At 55.4% G+C, this 19,639-nt stretch overlaps 1 protein-coding gene across 3 annotated transcripts in view; it reads right to left on the bottom strand.

Moving 5' to 3' along the window:
- Positions 1-271: 271 nt before the first annotated feature.
- GRID2IP (Grid2 interacting protein) overlaps positions 272-19,639 on the bottom strand; it is a 32,524-nt gene continuing 13,156 nt past the window's right edge. For 2 of the 3 annotated variants that reach the window (XM_063091101.1, XM_063091102.1), the window contains 20 exons: positions 17,949-18,197; positions 17,669-17,754; positions 14,739-14,808; positions 14,327-14,421; positions 13,786-13,969; positions 11,351-11,505; positions 10,131-10,280; positions 9,794-9,891; positions 9,449-9,566; positions 8,324-8,679; positions 7,477-7,893; positions 5,604-5,691; positions 4,685-4,762; positions 3,967-4,163; positions 3,488-3,643; positions 3,252-3,338; positions 2,767-2,896; positions 2,560-2,678; positions 588-752; positions 272-343 (listed from right to left, as the gene is read on the bottom strand). In XM_063091101.1, coding sequence (XP_062947171.1) covers positions 272-343; positions 588-752; positions 2,560-2,678; positions 2,767-2,896; positions 3,252-3,338; positions 3,488-3,643; positions 3,967-4,163; positions 4,685-4,762; positions 5,604-5,691; positions 7,477-7,893; positions 8,324-8,679; positions 9,449-9,566; positions 9,794-9,891; positions 10,131-10,280; positions 11,351-11,505; positions 13,786-13,969; positions 14,327-14,421; positions 14,739-14,808; positions 17,669-17,754; positions 17,949-18,197 — 3,070 coding nt within the window. The remainder of the gene's footprint in view (positions 344-587; positions 753-2,559; positions 2,679-2,766; positions 2,897-3,251; positions 3,339-3,487; positions 3,644-3,966; positions 4,164-4,684; positions 4,763-5,603; positions 5,692-7,476; positions 7,894-8,323; positions 8,680-9,448; positions 9,567-9,793; positions 9,892-10,130; positions 10,281-11,350; positions 11,506-13,785; positions 13,970-14,326; positions 14,422-14,738; positions 14,809-17,668; positions 17,755-17,948; positions 18,198-19,639) is intronic. The other variant, XM_063091103.1, reaches the window with a different exon arrangement.

The following is a 19,639-nucleotide window of genomic DNA, read 5'->3' as shown; positions in this document are numbered from 1 at the left end:
CCCGCTCCCCCGGGAGTCTGGGCTCCGGCCGGGGGCGGAACGAGGGCGGGCAGAGGAGGGTCCCGGCCGCAGCTCGGCGGCTGAGGTAGCTGGAAACGCGGGCGGCGGCCGGACTCCGCGCCCAGGGCCTTTCTTCCCGCAGCCCGGCCGCGTGCTCAGCGCCCGGGACCAAGCGGCCCCGGACCTCGGCGGCTTCCAGGCCGCCCGCTCCGGCGCAGCCTCCGCCGTGAGTCTCCGTACTCAGGCCGCAGAGCACGCGGCGTGGCCGCCGTCACCAAGCCAGGGGCGAAACCATCCCGGAGCTGCGCGGGCCCTCCCCGGCCTGCAGGTCGCTGAGCGCGCGCTGGGAGGGGGAACACAGAGGGAGGGGGTGGCCAGTGGCCCCAGGAGCCGCCAACACCCTTCCTGTCGCATCTTCCCACCCCAGACAGCCAGAGCTGAGGTTGAGGACCTGGCCGGTTGGGGTGGAGGGACAGGTCACTTAACTGGGGACCGTTTTCCAGCCCGGCTTCACGGAAGACCCCCCTCATTTGACCTCTGTCCCCGATCTCGCCTAAGGGACTCCTTAGGCCCCCATGGTGGCTCACCTCAAACTTGCTCATGAACTCCGCGAAGATGCCGAAGAAAGCCTCGGAGGTGGTGGCTTTGGAATCCTCCCCGAAGAAAGCCAGCGCTTTGCCCAGCTCCTCCATGGCCTCGCGTTGCAGCCCGTCCAGCGCCCGCAGCGCAGGCAGGGCCGTCTCCAGGAAAGACTGGGGCCGACGTTAAGGAAACAGCCAACCCACTGGATGCCCCCTAGTTCCCAGGCGGTGATCCCACGCAGCACCCTAAATGCCCCACTCCCATCGTGCCTTAGTCCTTCCCATGGCTAGGCCCTGTGTCAGCAGGAGACGGTGTCCTGTTCAGGGCCTCCAGTCTCTGATCCCACTAAGTTCATCCTGGAACATGCCACAGCCCTTACAGCCAAAGCCTGTCACTTGGTGCTCTCTCCTCCCTAGGGATCTGCTCAGAGGCCACAGCCCCCTTCTTCCCCACCATGCACTTCTAGTAGTCCCCTCTGTCAATTTCTAGACCATACTCTTTTTTCTGTAGCATTTGTCACTACTAGAAATTGTTCATGGTTTTTTTTTCTGTCCCCTAAATGCAAATTTTTTCCCTATCTACCTCCAGTGCTAAAGTCCTCAGAAAAGATTCAGTGGCTGATTTGCTATCTTTTTTTCAGCAGTAAGCTATGCTGAGCTATGTTCTGAGCCCTATACACATTCCTGTTTAATTGTCATTGTACCTCTATGAAGCAGATTATCCCCATTTTACATGTGAAGAAACTAAAGCACAGAAAACTTTAGCAACTAGCCCAAGATCGCACAGCAGCACAGTGTCAGAGGCAGGGTTGAACCCATCTGCATCATAATCAGTTAATGACTACAACAGCCCCCTGCCGATGAGAAAACTGGGCTCAGAGAGGGTAAGTGACATGTCCAATGTTACACAGCCAGTAAGCAATGGAGTGAAGATTTGGGCCTAGGCCTGTCTCATGGGTCAGTTCAAGTCCCTCTGCAGAGGCTGCTCTTGAATGACCATCCACCTTTCTCTGGGGACCTCCAAACCCAAGGAAGCAGACAGGCACCCCTGGACTGAAGGATGCCAAATAAAGTAGACTAATCCTCACCTGAACAGCCTCGGTTTCCAGATCTGCAGAATATCTGGGTGTTATGTGTGTGAAAGGCTATGGGAGTGAGATGCACCTTACACAAGCCTTGGTGTTTGCTCAGTGATGCTCTACCAGGCACCAGTCAGCAATCCCTCTCAGCACTCTTGCCTGAGCAGAAAGGCGGGACCTGATGCCAAATTCCTACCTGGACACTCACCCCCTCCAGGCACCATGCTCTGGGGTCAGGGATACATGACAGGGGCTTTCCAGGTGGAGCATTCACTGTCCTGGCCATAGGCACATCCCCCCAGAGCCCTTGTCCTTGTCCAGCTGTAGCCTCAGCAGAGAAAACCCTGTCTTCTCCTTCCAGGGGTGTTGGAGACACAGAGGGGGAGCGGGGAAAGGTGCCACATGCCCTTCTTTCCCATCTGCTCCATCTGGGCTTGTCTCCTCCACAGGCCAGGACCTGCTAAGGGACTCAGAGGAAACGTCCCCATCTCCTGACTGCCTTTGGCTAGTAGGGCCTGGCGGGCCTCTCCTTGTACCTTGTGACTTAATTCCGGGACTCCACTGCCCAGGAGGACAGATGGGACAAGGCAGTGGCTTTGGGATATTCAAAAGAGTTCCAGCCTCAGTTATATACAGACTTGGCATAAACACATGGATTTTAAATAACCCAGGAGAGCAAAAATAAAATACAAATAAATAAATAAAAAAGAGAAAGCAAACAAACAAAAAGAATAAATAAATAAATAACCCAGGATAGAACCTCTTCCAGGACCCCGGATGCACAGCAGCCTGTGCCCAGAATCTCTGCTTGGAGATGGGGTCTGCAGTGGCTACTGGAGTCATAGTCTGCTTTACTCCAGTGTTCAGCTTGGTGCTGGGGCAGGCTGCTCAGAGGATACTGCCATAACCACAGCAAACTTGTCCTCGCTGGAGGGGGACATGCTCTGGCAGGCAGCCTGTATCTCACTGATGGTGCCATGGAGGTCAGCCAGGTCGCCAGTCAGGGCCCGTTGGTTCACTGTGCAGAAGGGACCAAAGCCTCATGGGGCCACCCTCCCAGCCCCTTACAGCATGCCTCTGCCTCCCCACCCATCCACTCAGCCTACCTTTGGCAGCCAGAGGCACAGTGGGCAGGTCCTGAGCAAAGCCCAGGAGTTCAGGAAAGTGCTGGCTCAGCGATTTGGCAAGGATGTGCAGAAAAGTGGATTTCCCATCCACTGTCTTGGTGGAGTTCAGCTGCAAATGACCCCCAACATACATCTTCCTCAATGACCCCATCAGATTCCTGATCACATGGGCCCATCTCTCCAGCACTATGGCATCAATTCCTGGCCTTTGACACTGTCTTTCCAACTCCCCTACCTCACTCCATTTTTCCAGATCCTGACATTTGGCTTGGAGAAGCCACCCTCTCCCACCTCCACCCTTTGCTGCAGGCACATTCTGTGCAGCAGGCTTTTCCTCCTGGCGGATGGTTCTCCTTGGTCATGATGTTTTCTCCTCTCCTTTGCCACAACTTGAGTTAGGCTTGACCTTCACACTGTCTCACTGGTAGAGCAAGCTAATCAATTACTGCTGACTCGCCCCTCACCTCTGTCAGGAAGTTGATCTTAAAGCCCGTGGTCTTGTTGGTTTTGGGCTGTCCATCGTTGAGATAGTTGCCCATGGCCAACACAAACTGTGGAGAAAAAGGTGGGCGGGTCCTGCCCAGGTCCTCACCCCACGACCCACCCACCCTCTGGCCAAGCGGTTTGGACGGGACTCCAGGCTGGAAACTCCAGGGGGTAGAGGAACACGTAGGGTGACCAGCGAGGGGATGCACCTGACCTCCAGGATCTTGGCGAGCTTCCGACTGTTCTTGAGCTCGAGAGAGGCCTGGCGCAAGCACTCAAGGCTGCCTCGGATCTCCTCTGTCTTCTCCTGTAGGGTGGCCTGGAAGTGGAGGCTGCGCAGGCGGGTCTTGTACTCGGGAACCGATAGCATCTGCAGCGAAGGCAGGGCCAGGATTCATCCATCCCCTGCCAAGGGATTCACTGCACCACCACAGCCTGGGGTGGGGATCCGCTGGCTGCCTGGGCCTTTATGCCGTTAGGAAAAATAAGCACGACCTCTAGGGGGCGCCCTCATCCCATCTACCTTGGACCCAGGGCGGGAACTGGGGGGCCATTAGAGGTGTTAAATTGGGACTCAGAGGCGTGAGAGTGGTGGCGGTACCCAAGGCGCGCATGACGAAAGCATCCCCGGCCACAGCAATAGCCCTGATGGACAAAGCCAAGGCCGCCGGGCGGGGGTTGCGGCCGCCGCACCTGCAGGACGAACTGGTCGGGCTCGCTGAGGCGGCCGGGCGCCTCGCGGAAAGCCTGGTAGCGCTGCTCCTCGTCGGCGTCGGGCGCGAAGAGCAGCAGCTGCGCCAGGTGCGCGGGCTCCAGGCGCCGGGGCTCCATGCTCATGAGCACCTGCCGCAGCTCGGCGGGGCTCAGCTTCAGGTGCGCCAGGAGGATGGCTGCGGGCGGGGCCGCGAGGGTGAGCTGGGGGCGGGGCCCGGGCGGGAATGGGCGTGACTTCGAGCTTGGCCCCGGCTACTGGGTGGAGCCTGGAGGAGGGGGCGGGGGCTGAGGGGGCGTCGTAGGGGGCGGGGCCGGCTCAGGGATGGATGGGTCCTTCTGAGACCAATTAAAGGGTGGGGCGGGGTTCTCGAGGAGATGGACCAAGAAGCTGGGCGGGGTGAGTGGGGTGGGGCCAGGACTTGCGAGCGGGAGAGTAGAGGAGGAGGGTCCAGAACCGGGGAGATAACTACGGAGTGTCAGCGGGCCCGTAGAGGGTGGAGCCAAGGCCGACACTTGCGCCCAGGTGGGATCCAGCAAGCTATATGGCCTAGAAGGGGGCCTTCACTGAGCCGGGCGACAGGTGTCCGGGCCCCACAGCCTAATCTCTGTCATCCACCTGGGCGGGTCCGAGGCTCTGCAGCCCATAGGGAGGGCCGCCGCCCGCCCCTACAATCCCTGGGGTTCCCCGGCCCCTCACAGGTGTTGTAGGCCTTCTTATGGGACAGGATCTCCACCACCTCCTTCTTCCTGAAGGGCTCGGGCCCAGGTACCGGCTCTGGAAGGGAAACTGGACGGTTTAATGAGGCTAGGCTGAGGCTGCAGTGGGAGGGCCGAGGAGCAACGTGGCTATAGCCAAGGGCTGAGACTCCCCCGCTCCAAGCACCACCTTGACTGAATCAGCTCTGGGTGTTCATGCTCCCTTTATTCCTCAGCCCCCCCACTCTTGGACTCCCAGGTCTAGTGAACACACTTGGCGTGTGTCCATCCCCCCCACTACCATCTCCTCAAATGCCCTCTCTCCCCTGGATCCTTGGGACTAAGGTGGCACAGCATCCAAAACCAACCACCTCTCAACCTTTCAGATGATTCCCGGATGGACAAGGGCTTTTCTCCTTTACCCCGGGGATCACTGCCACACACAATAATCCTGGCTGCTTGGAGTCCCGCCCAACAGCTAGAGGGAGATACCCAGAAAAGGTCGAGGGAAGAGGAAGACTGGAAGAGTTATTTCTGGATGTCTCCTGTCTACCCCATTCTGGCTGTGTGACTTTGAGCAAATTACCTAGGCTTTCTGTGTTTCCTCATTAGGGAGTGGAGGTGACCATAATATCTACCTCACGGAATTGTCATGTTATTAATTTAGAGATGAGAGTTGTCTGGCACTTGGTCGGCACACAACAAATGCCAGCTATTATTATCTCCCCTTTGATATGGGAAAAACTGACACTCCAGAAATTAAATAACTCGTGGCTTGAAGGTTTGAAGACACACCAGGCAAATGGCGGTCAGTTCATCCCTCGGGGACTCTAAGCCCAGGGATGTCACAGAAGGCAGCAGGTGGGCTGCCACAGACAGTGTAGTATCTGGGGTTCCCCTTGGGCTATCAGGCCACTCACTGGCAGGTTTCTGGGTGCCAAAGTGGAGCTCCAGGTCGAGGTATTTCACCATGTCGCTCAGCTTATCATAGTCAGAGTCTTCTCCCAGCTGCGAGGGAGTATAGGAAGTTCAAAGTAGAACTAACAGCCACAGATGGACTGCCTTCCCCCATACCACCCACCCTCTGAGGACTGTGCTGGGGGCTCCCTGAGGGAGAGCATCCATGAGGCCCTGGGATGAAGCCAAGAGCAGGAGGAGACTGCAGGATTAGCCAAATCATCCAGGTTACTGGATGGTCAGCCAGCTCCTCTTGAGGTCAATAATACACTCATACTCAAAGCTCTGTCCATGCAGAAGCCAGCAAGTTGGGCTGGAGCAGGGGATAAGGGAGCTGTAAGGGGGCTGGAGCCACCCAAGGGGTCTAAAGGAGATGGCTGAGGGGTCTGGCCCTATTTTTAGGTCTCCTTTGCAGGGAGTGAGTTCATCAGAGCTGCCCTGGGCAGAGTGAGCTGGCACTAGGGGGACAGAACTAGTGAAAGGCTAGGGGATGGAAGCTGGATGGGTGGCTGTGATAAATGGTGTAGATGAGAGATGACCACCTGGAATGGCCATCTGGAGCTTGGATAGGGAGCTAAAATGGGGAAGTTGCCAAGGGAGAGATCCCAAAGGGGGGGGCAGGCAGAGGAACAAAGTCTCAGAACATAGCTGCAGGACACCTGGTGTGGATGTGGACTTTGCCAGATGTGCAACCTGTGCCCCTGTCTCCACTTTCAGTAACCAGTGGAAGGACCAAACTGTGGAGCAAGGCTTGAAGACCCATCTGAGGCTGGTAGGAGCAAGGTCTCCAGGGAACCCAAGAGGTCCCTGTCTGTGGTCTTGTCCTGCTGAGCATCTTTATTAGCAACATGAGAAGATTCTCTGGAGATATGAGCTGATACCACATTGGCTGGAAGGGCAGGAAACAGAACCGGGACCCAGGAGATGGCAATGGGGAAAAATGACAAGAATGCCCCTGCGCAGTGTGGCTACATATGAGAACATGCTATTGGTCCCAAGAAGATGAAGAGACAGGGGTTGACGATGATGGTGAGCATAAGCACTGGAATGGGGCAGCCCCAGAAGCTGGAGGGACCCACAAGTCATATTAAAAGGAATATAGTGTCCAGGTCAAAGGAGTTAAGAAGACTGTTCTCTCCTCTGAGCTGGTCAAGCCCCACCACGGGTTCCATGTGGGGCCTGCTCTTTGGCAATACATGGTCACTGGACATTAGGGCTAGAAACCACATTCTAGGGGAATAACCTAAAGAACAGGGGTAGAGCGAACTTGTTCATCTTACAAGTTGGTCAGTCTGTGGATAAAGAAATATACTTGCTCTGCTTGATTTCAAGGGCCAGACAGAAAACAAGGCATGGAAGTCTTGGGGAGACAAGATTTCAGAGCAATACAAAGAAGGATGGTTAAAATTGTCCAGTGAAGGAAGGAAGGCCTTGTCAGGTAGTGAGTTCCCCATCACTGAAGGTGTTCGAGTATATATTGGCAGCGTTGTGTGGGAGGAAGCATCAAAATGGAAGGGTGGAGGCTGGTGTGCAGCAGTTTGGAGCAGCTGCAGTTTAAGAGCCTAAGAGCCTCAAGAGTGAAGGTTTCAAGGGAGGGTGTGGTAGCATTTCCAGATGTCCCTAGGGACATAGATTGGCTTCAGTGTCTTCATGGACCATTAGGGATGGGCATGTCCTTGGTCTGGGCCTCCACTCATCCTCTGCTTTGGGTAGGGAGGACCAGGGGATGTTCTGGCTGAAGTTGGAAGAGGCCCAGAGAATGGGTCTTGTTTTCAACGCTGCTGCCCAGGCCACCCTCCCCTGGTGCAGGGCTCTGGTGGGCCCCAGGTTACCTACCTGACCCCAGATGGTGCCTTCTGAGTTCTCCACCTGCTCCCACCGCAAGCGCTTGACACTCATGTGGCTGCTCTCGCTGCGCCGGTGGCCCAGGCCCCGGGACAGCATGGGAGGTGCACAGGGCACAGGTGGGGGCAGGGGTGGTGGGGGCGGTGGAGGGACTGGGTGGCCGAGTTGAGTGAGGGGCTTGGTCAGAACGTGAGGGGGGCCCCGGGAACCATCAGAGTTGCGGGAGCTGGGCTTGGGGTCATGGAAAGGTAGGGGTGGCGGTGGTGGGGGGCTGAGTGGGGGTGGGGGGATGTGGTCAGAGATGGAAGAGTAGGTCAGGGAGCTGCCTTCCTCACTGCTGCTGATACAGTCGCTAGCGCTGCTCCGCTCGTTGGTTACAAAGCTGCCCTGGTCGTCGTGGAAGCTCATCTGGTGGGGGGAGAGTAAGGCTGGGCCCAGAGAAACTAGAGCAGGTGCATGTGTGTGGGCAAGGTGGGGGAGAGTGGGATAGCCTGAGAGGGTGCAGCATAGCCTGGGACAAGGAGTAGGCTAACTGAAATTGGGTAGCCTTAGGCAAAGGGTGGGACAGTCTGGGGAAAAAGACAGAAGAGCCTGGTGTCTCAGTGTGAAACTGTGGATGGGATAGTCTGGGACAAGGAATGGGATGGCCTGAGACAGGATATATAGAATAGCCTCAGGCAGGAGATGGTGTAGCCTGAGGCAAGGGTGGGATAGCTCGAGTCAGGGACTGAGGCAGCCTGGGCAGCTCCTGAGGGCAGTAGGCCTCTTGAACTATTCCCATTCAGATCTCCACACCACACCTAACCCCCCTACCCTCCATGCCTGCTCACATGCCCACCTCCTCATAGTCGTTCTCCGGGGTCAGGAAATCATCCACGATGGTGACCCGGGGGCCCAGCTGCTCGCTCAGCACATCCAAGAAGCGGTCAGTGTCCCGGCTTCTCACAGGGCGGGAGAAGGTGAAGAGCTTCCTGCGGCTGGGTGGGCGGGCAGGGTCTGGGCTAGGGGGGCTGTTGGGGCGGGCAGGCCCAGGGCTTGGCTGTGGGGAGGGCGCCCTGCTACTGTCCAGGCTGGCGTAGGGGTGGGACTCGGAGCTGCTGGGGGAGTCCGGGCCCCTTGAGCACAGTGGGTAGTAGCAGGGGGAGGGCAGGAGCTGCTCGCTGGGCCATGAGACGCTGGACAGAGTCCTGGGCCCTGGGGAGGGGGATGGAGTGTGAGGACCCATCTTCAGCCAGCACCTGGGTTCCAGATGCAGGGTGGAGGGGAGGGCCCTGGGGCAGGTTGGTTCTGTGTCCTGGGGCACTCCCTTTACCCTCTCTGAGCACAGCACAGGAAGACCCAGAGCAATCCTGCCTCCCAGGCTCTTCCCTGAGTATAACCAAAGGCCAGAGCAGGTAGGTGCGAGGAAGTACCACTTGACCCCAGGACAGGCCAGATGCCAGCTCATCTGGGAATGGACACCAAAGATCCCACCAAAGACCTCCTGAACACAACTCAAAGGGCCGAGGGGCCTTCTCTAGACCCCAGACCAAGGGTCAGGGGGGCACCTCCCACGCCCAGCAAGCCTTGGGCTCACAGAGGCATCTCATGGGGGTCCTACTTCTGAACTGCAGAGAAACTGTCATCCCAGATGCACCATTCACAGACCGATATATGCACTTAATAATTTGTCCAAGAGCCATATGCTAACTTGGGGACTTCCTTGGGGGCAGCCCTTTGCTTTTCTAGATCCACAGGTGGGGTAAGGATCATAGGGGACATGGGAGGGGCTGGGACAACCCTGAGCTTGATGGCCCACACCCATGCATGGAGGTCCCTGGGGTTCCCCACAAGCCAGTCATATGGCCATGAGCAGAGAAGCAGCTCTGGGGGTGTGCCTGGGGGTAGGGGTGACACCTGGACACACAACCAGAGTTACAGAAGCCAGTGCTGTCTCAGGACCCAGGGCTGGCTGGGCCCCTACCTGTCGTGCCTGCCAGGCTGGGGCCTGGCGGGGAAGCCCGGGATTTGGACACGGTCCCCATCTTCCCTTTGAAGCTGCTGTTCAGTCGAGACTCAAGCTCTGCATAGACAGCTGACATCTGGGGGGAGGTGGGGCTGAGTTCAGCCCGCTCCCACTTCCCCCACGTGGCCCTAACACGGCTTCAGAGGCCAGGCCTGGGGGGTCTGGGAGGCAGGGATCTGCCCCACCCTGAAGCAGGCACAGGGGTTCCTTGGCCCGGGGTCTCCTGGGCTCAGTCTTATGTGCCACCCATTCCCCACCCCTGCCCCTGCTGACCCCACTTGGAGGGCAGAGGGAAGGTCTCACCATCTTGGGATTTGGGGTCTCAGGGAGGGATGTGCCATCACCTGCCTGGCGCTCGCCTGGGACCAGAGGAAGAGGCATCTCAGGGCAGTCACTGGGACCTGCTGGGGAATGTGGAGGGCTGAGGCTACCACGGGGGTCTAGTGGCCTCATCTGAGCTCTAAGGCCCAGACCCAACCCAGAACCAACAGGTCCTGCAGACCCAGGAGGACACCCACTCAGCCCTGCTAACCCTCATTCCCAGGGATTTCTCACCTCACGCAAGCCCATTTTGCAGGAGGGAAAACCAATCCCCAGTTGTACCCTCCCACCGACTCCAGACTTTCCATCTGGGGCCTACCACAGCTGAGGCTGGCCTCCAGACCCTGGGACCTGATGCTGCGGCGGCACACAGAGGAAGCCCTCAGGGAACTCCGGTGCTGGGGCTCAGGCACTGCCTCCGGCTCCAGCTCGGGCTCAGGTTCCAGGTCCAGTTCGGGCTCAGGCTCTGCTGTGGGACATGCAGGGGAGATGCAGCCTCCAAAAACAGAAGGGGAGGGCAGAAGTCATCTACACTAACATGCAGACCCCAGGCCATGTCTACCCTGCCTGCTTCTAGGACAACTCTTGAGGGGAAGTGGGGAACAGGAGGAGCCCCTGAGTGCAGCTGGCCTGAGGATGGAGGCCCCAGTCGGGGTGGCCATAGCTCACCCAACAGGGCTCTTCTCATGACAAAAGCCATGCTTCCAGGGTCTCAACGCCTGGGCTTGGACCAGGCCTAGTCACTACTATCCACAAGGGCTTGTGGGGTAAAATGGAAGGTCCCAGGCCTTGGCAGATGTACGGGACATGTGCTGCCCAGCCTGGATCCTGAGCTTCATGCTAAAACCCTCAGCCTTCCCCAGCAAATTTTGGGTCCCTAGGATTGAGGATAGCAGGCACCCAAGGGCCAGCAGATAGCAGATCTGCAGGGACTATTATAGCAAGTGCAGCATGCCTAGAACAGGGTAAATTCACGGGGTTTGGCACACTTTCATTCACATGGCCTAAATGATGAAGTGCATGGTTTTGTGGGCACACAGGGGGCACGTTTTAACAGGTGTGTAGCAGCAGGGAGCTGAGGCTGCATGTGGCCCCACAGGCCAGTGTGTGTGCGTTCATGTGTGTGTACTGGGAGCCCACCAGCTACGTGTGACCTAACTATGTGTTCATGGTCCAGGTGGCAGGTACTGGTATGTCTGTAAACAGCAACCGCATGAATCTACCAGAGTGCAAAGCACGCCACTGAGATCACTCAAATGTGGTGGGTGAGAGACCTGAGACCCCAGACAGTTGGGCAGGGTGTCTCTAAAGTCTCAGGCTATGCTGCATATACTATGTGAAGGTCCAGCTGGGAAAGCATGTCTGTGGGGCCAAGCGTGGACCAAGCCCTGGTGTGCTGGGGTGTGTATTTGCATGGCATGTGGGCACATTTATGTGTGTAAGACCTCACAAGTGAGAACAGGTATCTGGCTGTTTACCTGGTGGGTTGGACAGCCAGAAGCCACAGGCAGGGGAAGTGGCAGGAGAGAGGATGCTTACCTGTCATGGCTGTATAGCCCAGGAAGCATGCAATTTTCTCCTGACAGAGCTCCTGCTCCTCATAGGTCAGCAGCTGGTAGATGAACTGCCAAAGGACCTGCTTGGCAGGTGTGTCCAGAACAGGGTAGACATCGACGATGAGGGTGTCTATGTTCCTGGAGGCAAGAGGTTCATACTCATGGGCTCACCATAATGGGTGGGGTGGGGGTGGCCAAGGGCGGAACTTCCAGGCCACAGAATTCAGACTCATGCCCTGCCCGATCCTCGAATGACAGAGAAGTGGGCAGGAAGGCAGGCTCCGGGGACAGGCTGGCTGGATTCAAATCCTGGCTCTGCCACTTACCAGCTAAGTGACCTTTCTTAAGCTACTTAACTTCTCTGTGCCTCAGTTTCCTTATCTGTAAAATGGGGATTAAAAATAGCATCTGCTGCTACTTAATCTTCACAACATAGAGATGTGAAGATTAAAACATATGTATTGAGAACACTGACTCAGTACATCAGGGATTGGCAATCGATGGCCTATGGGCTATCTTGCACCTGCCTGTTTTTGTAAAGAAAGTTTTTATTGGAACATGGCCTCACCCATTTACTTATATATTGTGTATGGCTGTTTTCAAGCTATAATAGTAGAGTTGAATAGTTATTATGGAGTCCCACACGGTCTGAAAAGTCTAACATGTTTACTATTTGGCCCTTCGTAGAAATTTTGCTGACCCCTGCATTACATGCAAAAAATAAAACTGGATCCTTACATAACACCACACATAAAGGTGAACTCTAGGTGGATGAAAGAATAAAGTATGAAAGGTAAAATCATAAAATTAGGAGAATGTCTTTTGACCACGAAGCAGGGAAGGGCTTCTTAAAATTTCAGAAGCCAAAATCATACGAACAAAAATGTGGTGAGTGGATTATATAAAACCAAGGATATCTGTTCAGAGAAGCATAACTTAGACACATTAATATTACATATAACAGAATGAATAATAGAAGCAACACATGGGAGAAGATATTTACAATGACTAAAATCAATGAGGAATCGGTATTTAAAATACACAAGGAACTTGTGCAAATCAACAAGACTGAAAAGCCCAATAAACCAAAACTAGACAAAAGGTATGAACAGGGAATTTATACAGAAGGACACGGAAACAGTTCACAAGTATATTAAAAGATGCTTAAAATAATTATTAATAAACAAAAACAAATTAAAACAACAAGATGTCACTTTATGACAATAAGACTAGCAAAAATAAAAAGCTGGATAGTGCTGCGATCCATGGTAATTTGGCTACAGTTGTAAACAACGTATTAAATGTACACATAGCAACAGAGACAGAGCTAAACACATAGTACTTGGTGAAAAAAAGTCAGACACAGAATGCAATATATAGCAAAATTATGATGTAAAAGAAAAATACATCATACTAAACAGCAGTGCCCACTTTTCAAGAACACCTTCAAACAAAAGGATGCCCATTAAACTCATCAGACTGGTGGCCTCAGCAGGGGAGAGAAATGGGAGAGAGAGTGGAGCCATCACCTGAGAGATGGATTAATGAAATGTGGTATATTCATACAATGGAATATTATTTGGCCATAAAAAAGGAATGAAGTACATTCTATGACTTGGATGAACCTTGAAAATATTGTGCTAAGTGAAAGAAGCCAGACATAAGTTCTTATATTATATGATTCCATTCATATGAAAGTCCAGAATAGGAAAATCTATAGCCATAGGAAGTAGATTAGTGGTTGCTCAAGGCCAGTGAGGTGGAGATAAAGGAGTGTTTGTTTGAGGGAAGGGGGTTGATTGTGAAAGGGCTCAGGGTTTCTTTCTGATGTGATGAAGTTCTAGTACGGACAGTGGTGACTGCACATATTTGCGAATACACTAAAAACCACTGAATTGTACGCTAATGTGGATGAATTGTACAGTATGTGAATTGTATCTTAATAAAACTGTTTAAACAAAACAAAAGGGAATGGGCAAACGAGGGGCTTTACACAGACCATGATAATGACTCCATGCACTGAGGAGTGGGATAAACGCAGACTGCTGCAGTTGCAGTGCAAACAGAAAGACACCAACCCCAACCCCAACCCCAAGGGCCCAGCCCATGGCCAGTGCTCACAGGTGAAGCTCTCATGAGGGTCTGCACCAGCGCTGCATGTGGTCCCTGTCTGCCTCACTTCACAGAACAGAAGGCTGAGACTTGCTCAAGGTCACACGGCAAGGAAGTGTCAGAGTCAGGGTCTGTCCTAGGGCAGCCCCTTGCCGCCCACCCTGGGGCCCTGTGTATCAGCTCCTTGGAGCCTCCCCCAGGAGAAGGGGGCTGAGGAGGCTTGGGCAGGGAAACCAGGACATTGAATCTGGGCAGGATGTGGGTTCCACCCAGGGCAGGTCCCCACCACCACTCTGGCCCAGCCACCTGTGCTGGAAGAAGCTCTCAAGGGCCCGGCAGACTCCATAGCGCTCAGGAGGTGTGAGCAGGTGCTCCAGCTGCTGGCTGAATGTCCTCCCCTGGACCCGGATGCTGGATGGCAGGATCTCCGCCACCCACTGCAGGGAGGTGAGTGCTGACGATGGGTTGGGGGAATCCAAAGAATCGGAGTCTGCCAGGACCACAGGCAGAAGAGGCATGGGTGACCCAGAGTCTCTAGGCCAAGTGCAGTTTCCCTGGTGGCTGGGGCCAGGGGACCTCCTGAGCTGGGGTGTGGCTGCCCAGTGCTGTGCATTGGGAGGCACACACAATGCATGTAGCTGGGGGCAGGGAGGAGGGAGAACCCTGGGCAAGGTCCCTGAGGCTGTATGTTGGGGTTCTACAGCATCGGCTGGGGGGCGGCCCTGGGAAGGGAAGCCACAAGGTTGGAGGACAAGCAGAATCCTCCACAGACTTGTAAATTTCATGGACGACAGCCCCAGCTGGGTCTCTGTGGGCCAAGGAAGCCAAGTGGCAGTGGGGGTCTCACCGCTGGCAAATGGGACGAGCCCTTCCTCCACCACCAGTGTGGGCATCGCACCACTGCCCTGCAGCATGGACACCACCTTGTCATGGGAGCAGTTCCTGCCAAGCAGAGATGACCCAGGAGGGCCTGACTGGTAAGAACCCTGTCCACAGCCACCAGCCAGACCTCCCCATCCTGCCTGTAGAGGCTACCCAGCAAGTCCCCAACATGGAGCTGGGGTATTTTCTGGTTGGAAGGATAAACTGAAGTCCTGGCTAGAGTGGGGGATAGATTCAAGAGTTCCCACTGGAAGGGGGACAGACCCTGGGGACCAACTGGTCAGAGGAGCCTGGGACCATGGCCTGGGTGTCCCAAGAGGCAGAAGTCTTGGGAGATGGTTCCTCACCAAGCTCTGGTGTCCCCAGTAGCCTCTAACCTCATGTCCAGTCCGTTGAGGAAGAGGATCCGGTCACCGGACTTGAGGGCAGCATTGTCAGCTGGGCTCCCTGGAAACGAGAAGAGAGGGCATGCTGATCAGCTGGACAGGCCCTGCTCTGAACCTGTTTTACAGGTGAGAAATGGAGACGACACAGGCATGGGTGACAGAGAAGAGTCAAATTCAGGTCAGCAAGTCCCCACATTAGACTTGGCTTCTCTGATCTCTGCTGCTTTAACAGCCTGGAGAGACCCCCTGGGAGTGGGAGCGCTCAGGGCACGGCATGGCATGGACCAGCAGTCAGGCCTGGAGCTGTTGGAGAAGAGCGGAAGCCAGGCACAGTCTTGAGAGTACACCCCTGCTGGGTCCTCACTCCACATACTGTCCTTGGCCCCTCGGGTCCATGTCAGAGATTCCTCTTTGCAATGCTCAGGAGAAAATGTGTCTGACGAGAGGATGGCAGTCTCCTCCCTCAGGCTGGGAAACATGGTGTAGTATTCACATTTTTTATTTTTTGTGTTTCTAATGCTTTGACATCTGGGGCCATGCTGACCGTAAAGAGACTGCCTTCCCAGGGCTGGCCAGTTCCTAGGGATGGAAAGGATTCACTTGCAAGCATGCCTTTCATATGCAAACTCCCCGATCCACAGCCCACCCCCCAACCACCTCCTCTATGGGCCTCTCACACTCAGGGTCACTATCTCCCTGCCCTAATCACCCCAGGGCCAGGTTCCAGACAACTAGGGACAGCCTCTATGCCCCAGAGCCCACTGAAATCATTCAAGCTAGCTAATCCTAAGCCAGCTTACCCTGCTTCACCCATTCCTTCATGTGAAAACCATAATATAGGCTCTTCCCTTGCTCCATCTGTCTGTCTCCTGACCAACCCCAGTCCATCCCGTGTGGCCCCCCATGGTGTGGTGTGCCCCCTCCTCTTGGGAACTGCGAGTAGCAAACTGTTTTCAGTAGCAATGGTCTCCTGATCACCATACCTGAATAATAATAAAACCTGCATTTTAAAACACAGAGGAGCAGCTAATTCTCACTCTTTGCCTTGATGGCCCTGAAGGTCCGACCTAACGCCTAGAATGGAGGGCTGGTAAACTGGCTCCTATGGATATAGATTTTTATCCTGCCTCTTTTAATAATCATCACTCTAAACATGATTTGGAAACAAACAGGAGAGATGATAAATGCCTAAATAAAATATACTCTCAGATTGTGAGAAGTTCTCTTTCGAGGCTGTGCAGAGTGTCCGGAGAGGAAGTGGAATGATCAAGGAAGGCTTCCTGGGAGAGCTGGGAATGGGAGAAATCTTTTCCCTGGACTGAAAAGGGAGAGAGGGTAGGGCTGGCCCCTGGCTCACTCGGGAGAGTGCGGTGCTGATAACACCAAGGCCACGGGTTCGGATCCTATATAGGGAATGGCTGGTTAGCTCACTTGGGAGAGCGTGGTACTGACAACACCAAGTCAAGGGTTAAGACCCCCTTACTGGTCATCTTTAAAAAAAAAAAAAAATGAAAAGGGGAAGAGGGTGATAGTGGTGACTAATTCCATCTGGCCTGCCTGGAAGGGGTGGGAGGGCAGAGGAGTTGTCACAGGAGATCAAAGATCACTGGGCCAGGAGTCAGGAGACTCCAGGTTCTGGTCCTTGATTTGCCAGACACTCTCTAGGCCTCAGTTTCCCCAACTGTAGAAGCTCCCATCTAAGCATCCATTTTTCTTTCTATCACAGGAAAAGCATGGGGTTACTAGCCTGGAGGTTGGGTTGGGGAGAACGGCACATGTGGATTTTAACAAGGCCCTAGGCCAAGTATCTCTGGCTGTGCACGTGTTAGAAAGAGAGCTATGGAGGTGATGGCAGGGTCATGGTTGGAAGAGTCACACCCAAAGAGGAGAGATTAATCATTTCTACAGGAAGCTCTCTAGGGAGCAGCTTTGGGCCTTTTCCCTACAATATTATGTCAACAACTTAGTGATGCCCACCAGTTATCAGGATTAGGTCTCAGAACCATCTGAAGGCTGGAACAATGATACAAAGGCACTGAGGAGCTTTCCCTGGCATCAGAAGATGCCATCTCACAAATCCATACACTGGAGATGTGAGACGTAGAAGTGTAGAAAGGAGTCAGCATCAGCAGGGCCACCAGTAAGGATGTGTAAGCAGAAGTATGGTGCTCAGGTGCTGGGTGGGCATGGATGCAGGACAGAGCAGGTGATCCAGCCTGTGGGGTGGTTACAGGCACGGAGAGCTCAATTCAGTGCCAGGAGACATTTCTGCCCCACGGAGATCTTCCATAGTGGGAATGAGTACACCCCACCCTCCACTGGAGGGGCAGGAAGGAAGGGTTCCTGCACAAGGAAGGCTCTGCCTTCTTCAAGATGCCATGATTCCAGGAGCAACAAGGAGCAGGCTGGGTAGGAGGAAAAGGGGAGTCCAGATTGGGGTCGGGGAAGGCTAGATAGCAGGCAAGTTCTGAGGCTCTGCTGTCTCTCTGAGTCTGGCCTGCTGGGCAAGTGCTCAGTTAGTTCACAGTGGGCACTTCACGCAGGGAATGTTGTTTGGGGAACAGCCCGGGCAGGCACCAGCTCTGTCCTGACTGCCCCAGTGTCCTGGGCAATGCCCCTAGCCCTCCCTTGGACAAGGATGAAGAACTTGGCTCATTTGGTTTGGGGTGACGCTGAACTTGGAGGGGGAATGCCCCAACTCAGGCAGAAAGTTTTGGCCTCAAGCATCTTAGGTAGGTGGATGGTTTGGATCTGCTGGCTCTGGGACATGCAGAGGACACGGGCTACATGAGGTTGTTGGGGGGTGGGGTGGGTTCTGAGGAGCAGCCTACATGGGTAGAATTACCAGGCAGAGCTACAACGGGGTTCTTCACCCCATCCAGGACCTTAGGGACTCTTAGGACAACCTGCCCACCCCTCACCAGGCAGGACAGACTCGATCCAGACAGGCCCATGGCCACGAAGCGTGAAGCCGAAGCTCTTGCTGCCCTTGTAGACTCGGACCGTCCTGGGGAGAAAGAAGGGGCAAGGTGGAGCAGCTGGCCTGCGCTGAGGAGAGGGGAGCCGGCAGCGCAGAGGATGGAGATGTCCCGTGTCCCACTCCTTTTAACCTCTCCTGCCCCCTCCCCAGGAGCGCACGCCCCGCCCTCATGACCTCTGCCCAGCTCTCCCCACCCTTGAGCCCAGGGACAGGGAGGGTACCTGCGCACGCCCCCGGGGCCGCCGCGGCTGTCCACGAGTGAGGCTGCCTTGCGCGGGGGAGGCTCGTCCGGGCGGCGCGGCGCGGCGCTGGCGCGCGTGGACACCAGGAGGCGCTCGGGTCGCTCCTCGCTGCGGCTCCGGCGCAGCCGCTGCGCGCCCTGCGCCCGGCGGGCGCGGCACAGCTTGCCCAGCAGACCCTGGGACACCATCTCGTCGAAGCGCGCCCGGTGCTTCTTGGGGATGAAGATCCTGCCGGCCAGGACGGCAGAGTCGGGGCGCGCCCCCTGACCGCGCCCAGATCACTGCAAACCGTGGCCCAAAGGCTCTGTTGATTCCCTGGGGAGCTCTCCCGCCCCTCCCCAGGGGCGAAGGGGGGAATCAACAGCTGGCATCCCAGTCTCCCCCTGGGTGCCCGGACTTGCGCCCCCAACCTCTTCGGGCCACACTAGGATCGTGGCGTCTTGTTGGCTAAAGTCACATTAGGACTGTAGTCGCTCAGGGTCTGACTTCCCCAGACCCTCATCACACATCCAGTCTTCCTCCTTGCTTCTCTGGCCAGCCCCTCCTACAGCTGCCTACTCAGATACTTACCAGAACCACCATATCTGCCACCCTCAGTCCCATGTCTAAGCTTTTGCTGAGGCTGTTACCCTTGCCTGGTACTCTCTCTTTGCTCCCTCACCTAAAATGGGCTCGCCCTTCCATACCCAACACTGCCTTCCCTTCAACTTAATCCTACATGGATTTAGTGAGCCTCTGCTATCTGTGCCACCCAGGCACAGGGCCCACACCCTGCGATGATTCCTTAGTTCCTGTCAGTCTCTTCTGGGAGACTGGAAGCTCTCTGAGGGCTGGGTCTGTAGCTCAGTTGTGAGCCACAGTAACGGGCCCAGGCTTGGCACAAGGGAGGGACTCAGTAAACAGGGGGTCCCCCCGTAGCCCAACCACATCTCTGAATAATGGCAGCAGTTGATATCCTGGTGGACTCTCTGGTCAATGGCAGAGGATTCTGAGGCACAGAGAGGATCCATAACTTTGCAGGTTTACACAGCTGGCCCTTGGCACAGCTGTAATCAGAGCCCAGCCTTCTGAACCTCAGCACTGGGGCAGGGCCTCTGACAAGGGCCCTTGAAATCTGGTTGCTAGTAAGACCTCCCTGGCTTCATCCCAAAGCTCCCTTCCCTGTTCTTGGTACTAGGAGCCAGTGCCAAAGGCATGATAGGGAGCGGGGAGGGGGAGGGGGGCAGTGGGCTTGCAGCCAGCTGAAATACAATCCCCTCTGAGGTGGCCCAGTAGCCCCTACACCGTTCTCCCAACCTCTGTGGGTAGGATTAAGGAGGCCAGGCAGGCAAACTACATAAACTCCCTGGTGGGAAGGAAGTGGTGTGGATCCCCGGGGATGGGGGTGCACTAATCCTGCCCCCAAGTGAGCTCTGCTCCAGGCCTAAATGTTCCAGGTGACCAGGAGGCCAGAATGAATGGCCTGCTTAACTCTGCAAGGGGCCCATTCCTGCCCACTGGCAGTGATTCTGCAAATCTTGAGCCTCAGCCTCATTCCCCAGATGGTCACTCAAGGTGTCCAGAGCCTGACACTTCCATCTGCCAGGCTTGCATATACCCCATCCCCTGTCAGGCCTCATGCCTCATGCCCAGGCAAAGGAGGGATGACAAGCCTGAGACCGTCCACCTCA

Source organism: Cynocephalus volans, chromosome 3 (assembly GCF_027409185.1).
Source record: "Cynocephalus volans isolate mCynVol1 chromosome 3, mCynVol1.pri, whole genome shotgun sequence".
Taxonomy (NCBI): Eukaryota; Metazoa; Chordata; class Mammalia; order Dermoptera; family Cynocephalidae; genus Cynocephalus; species Cynocephalus volans.
This window is presented reverse-complemented; position numbering and strand designations above follow the sequence as displayed.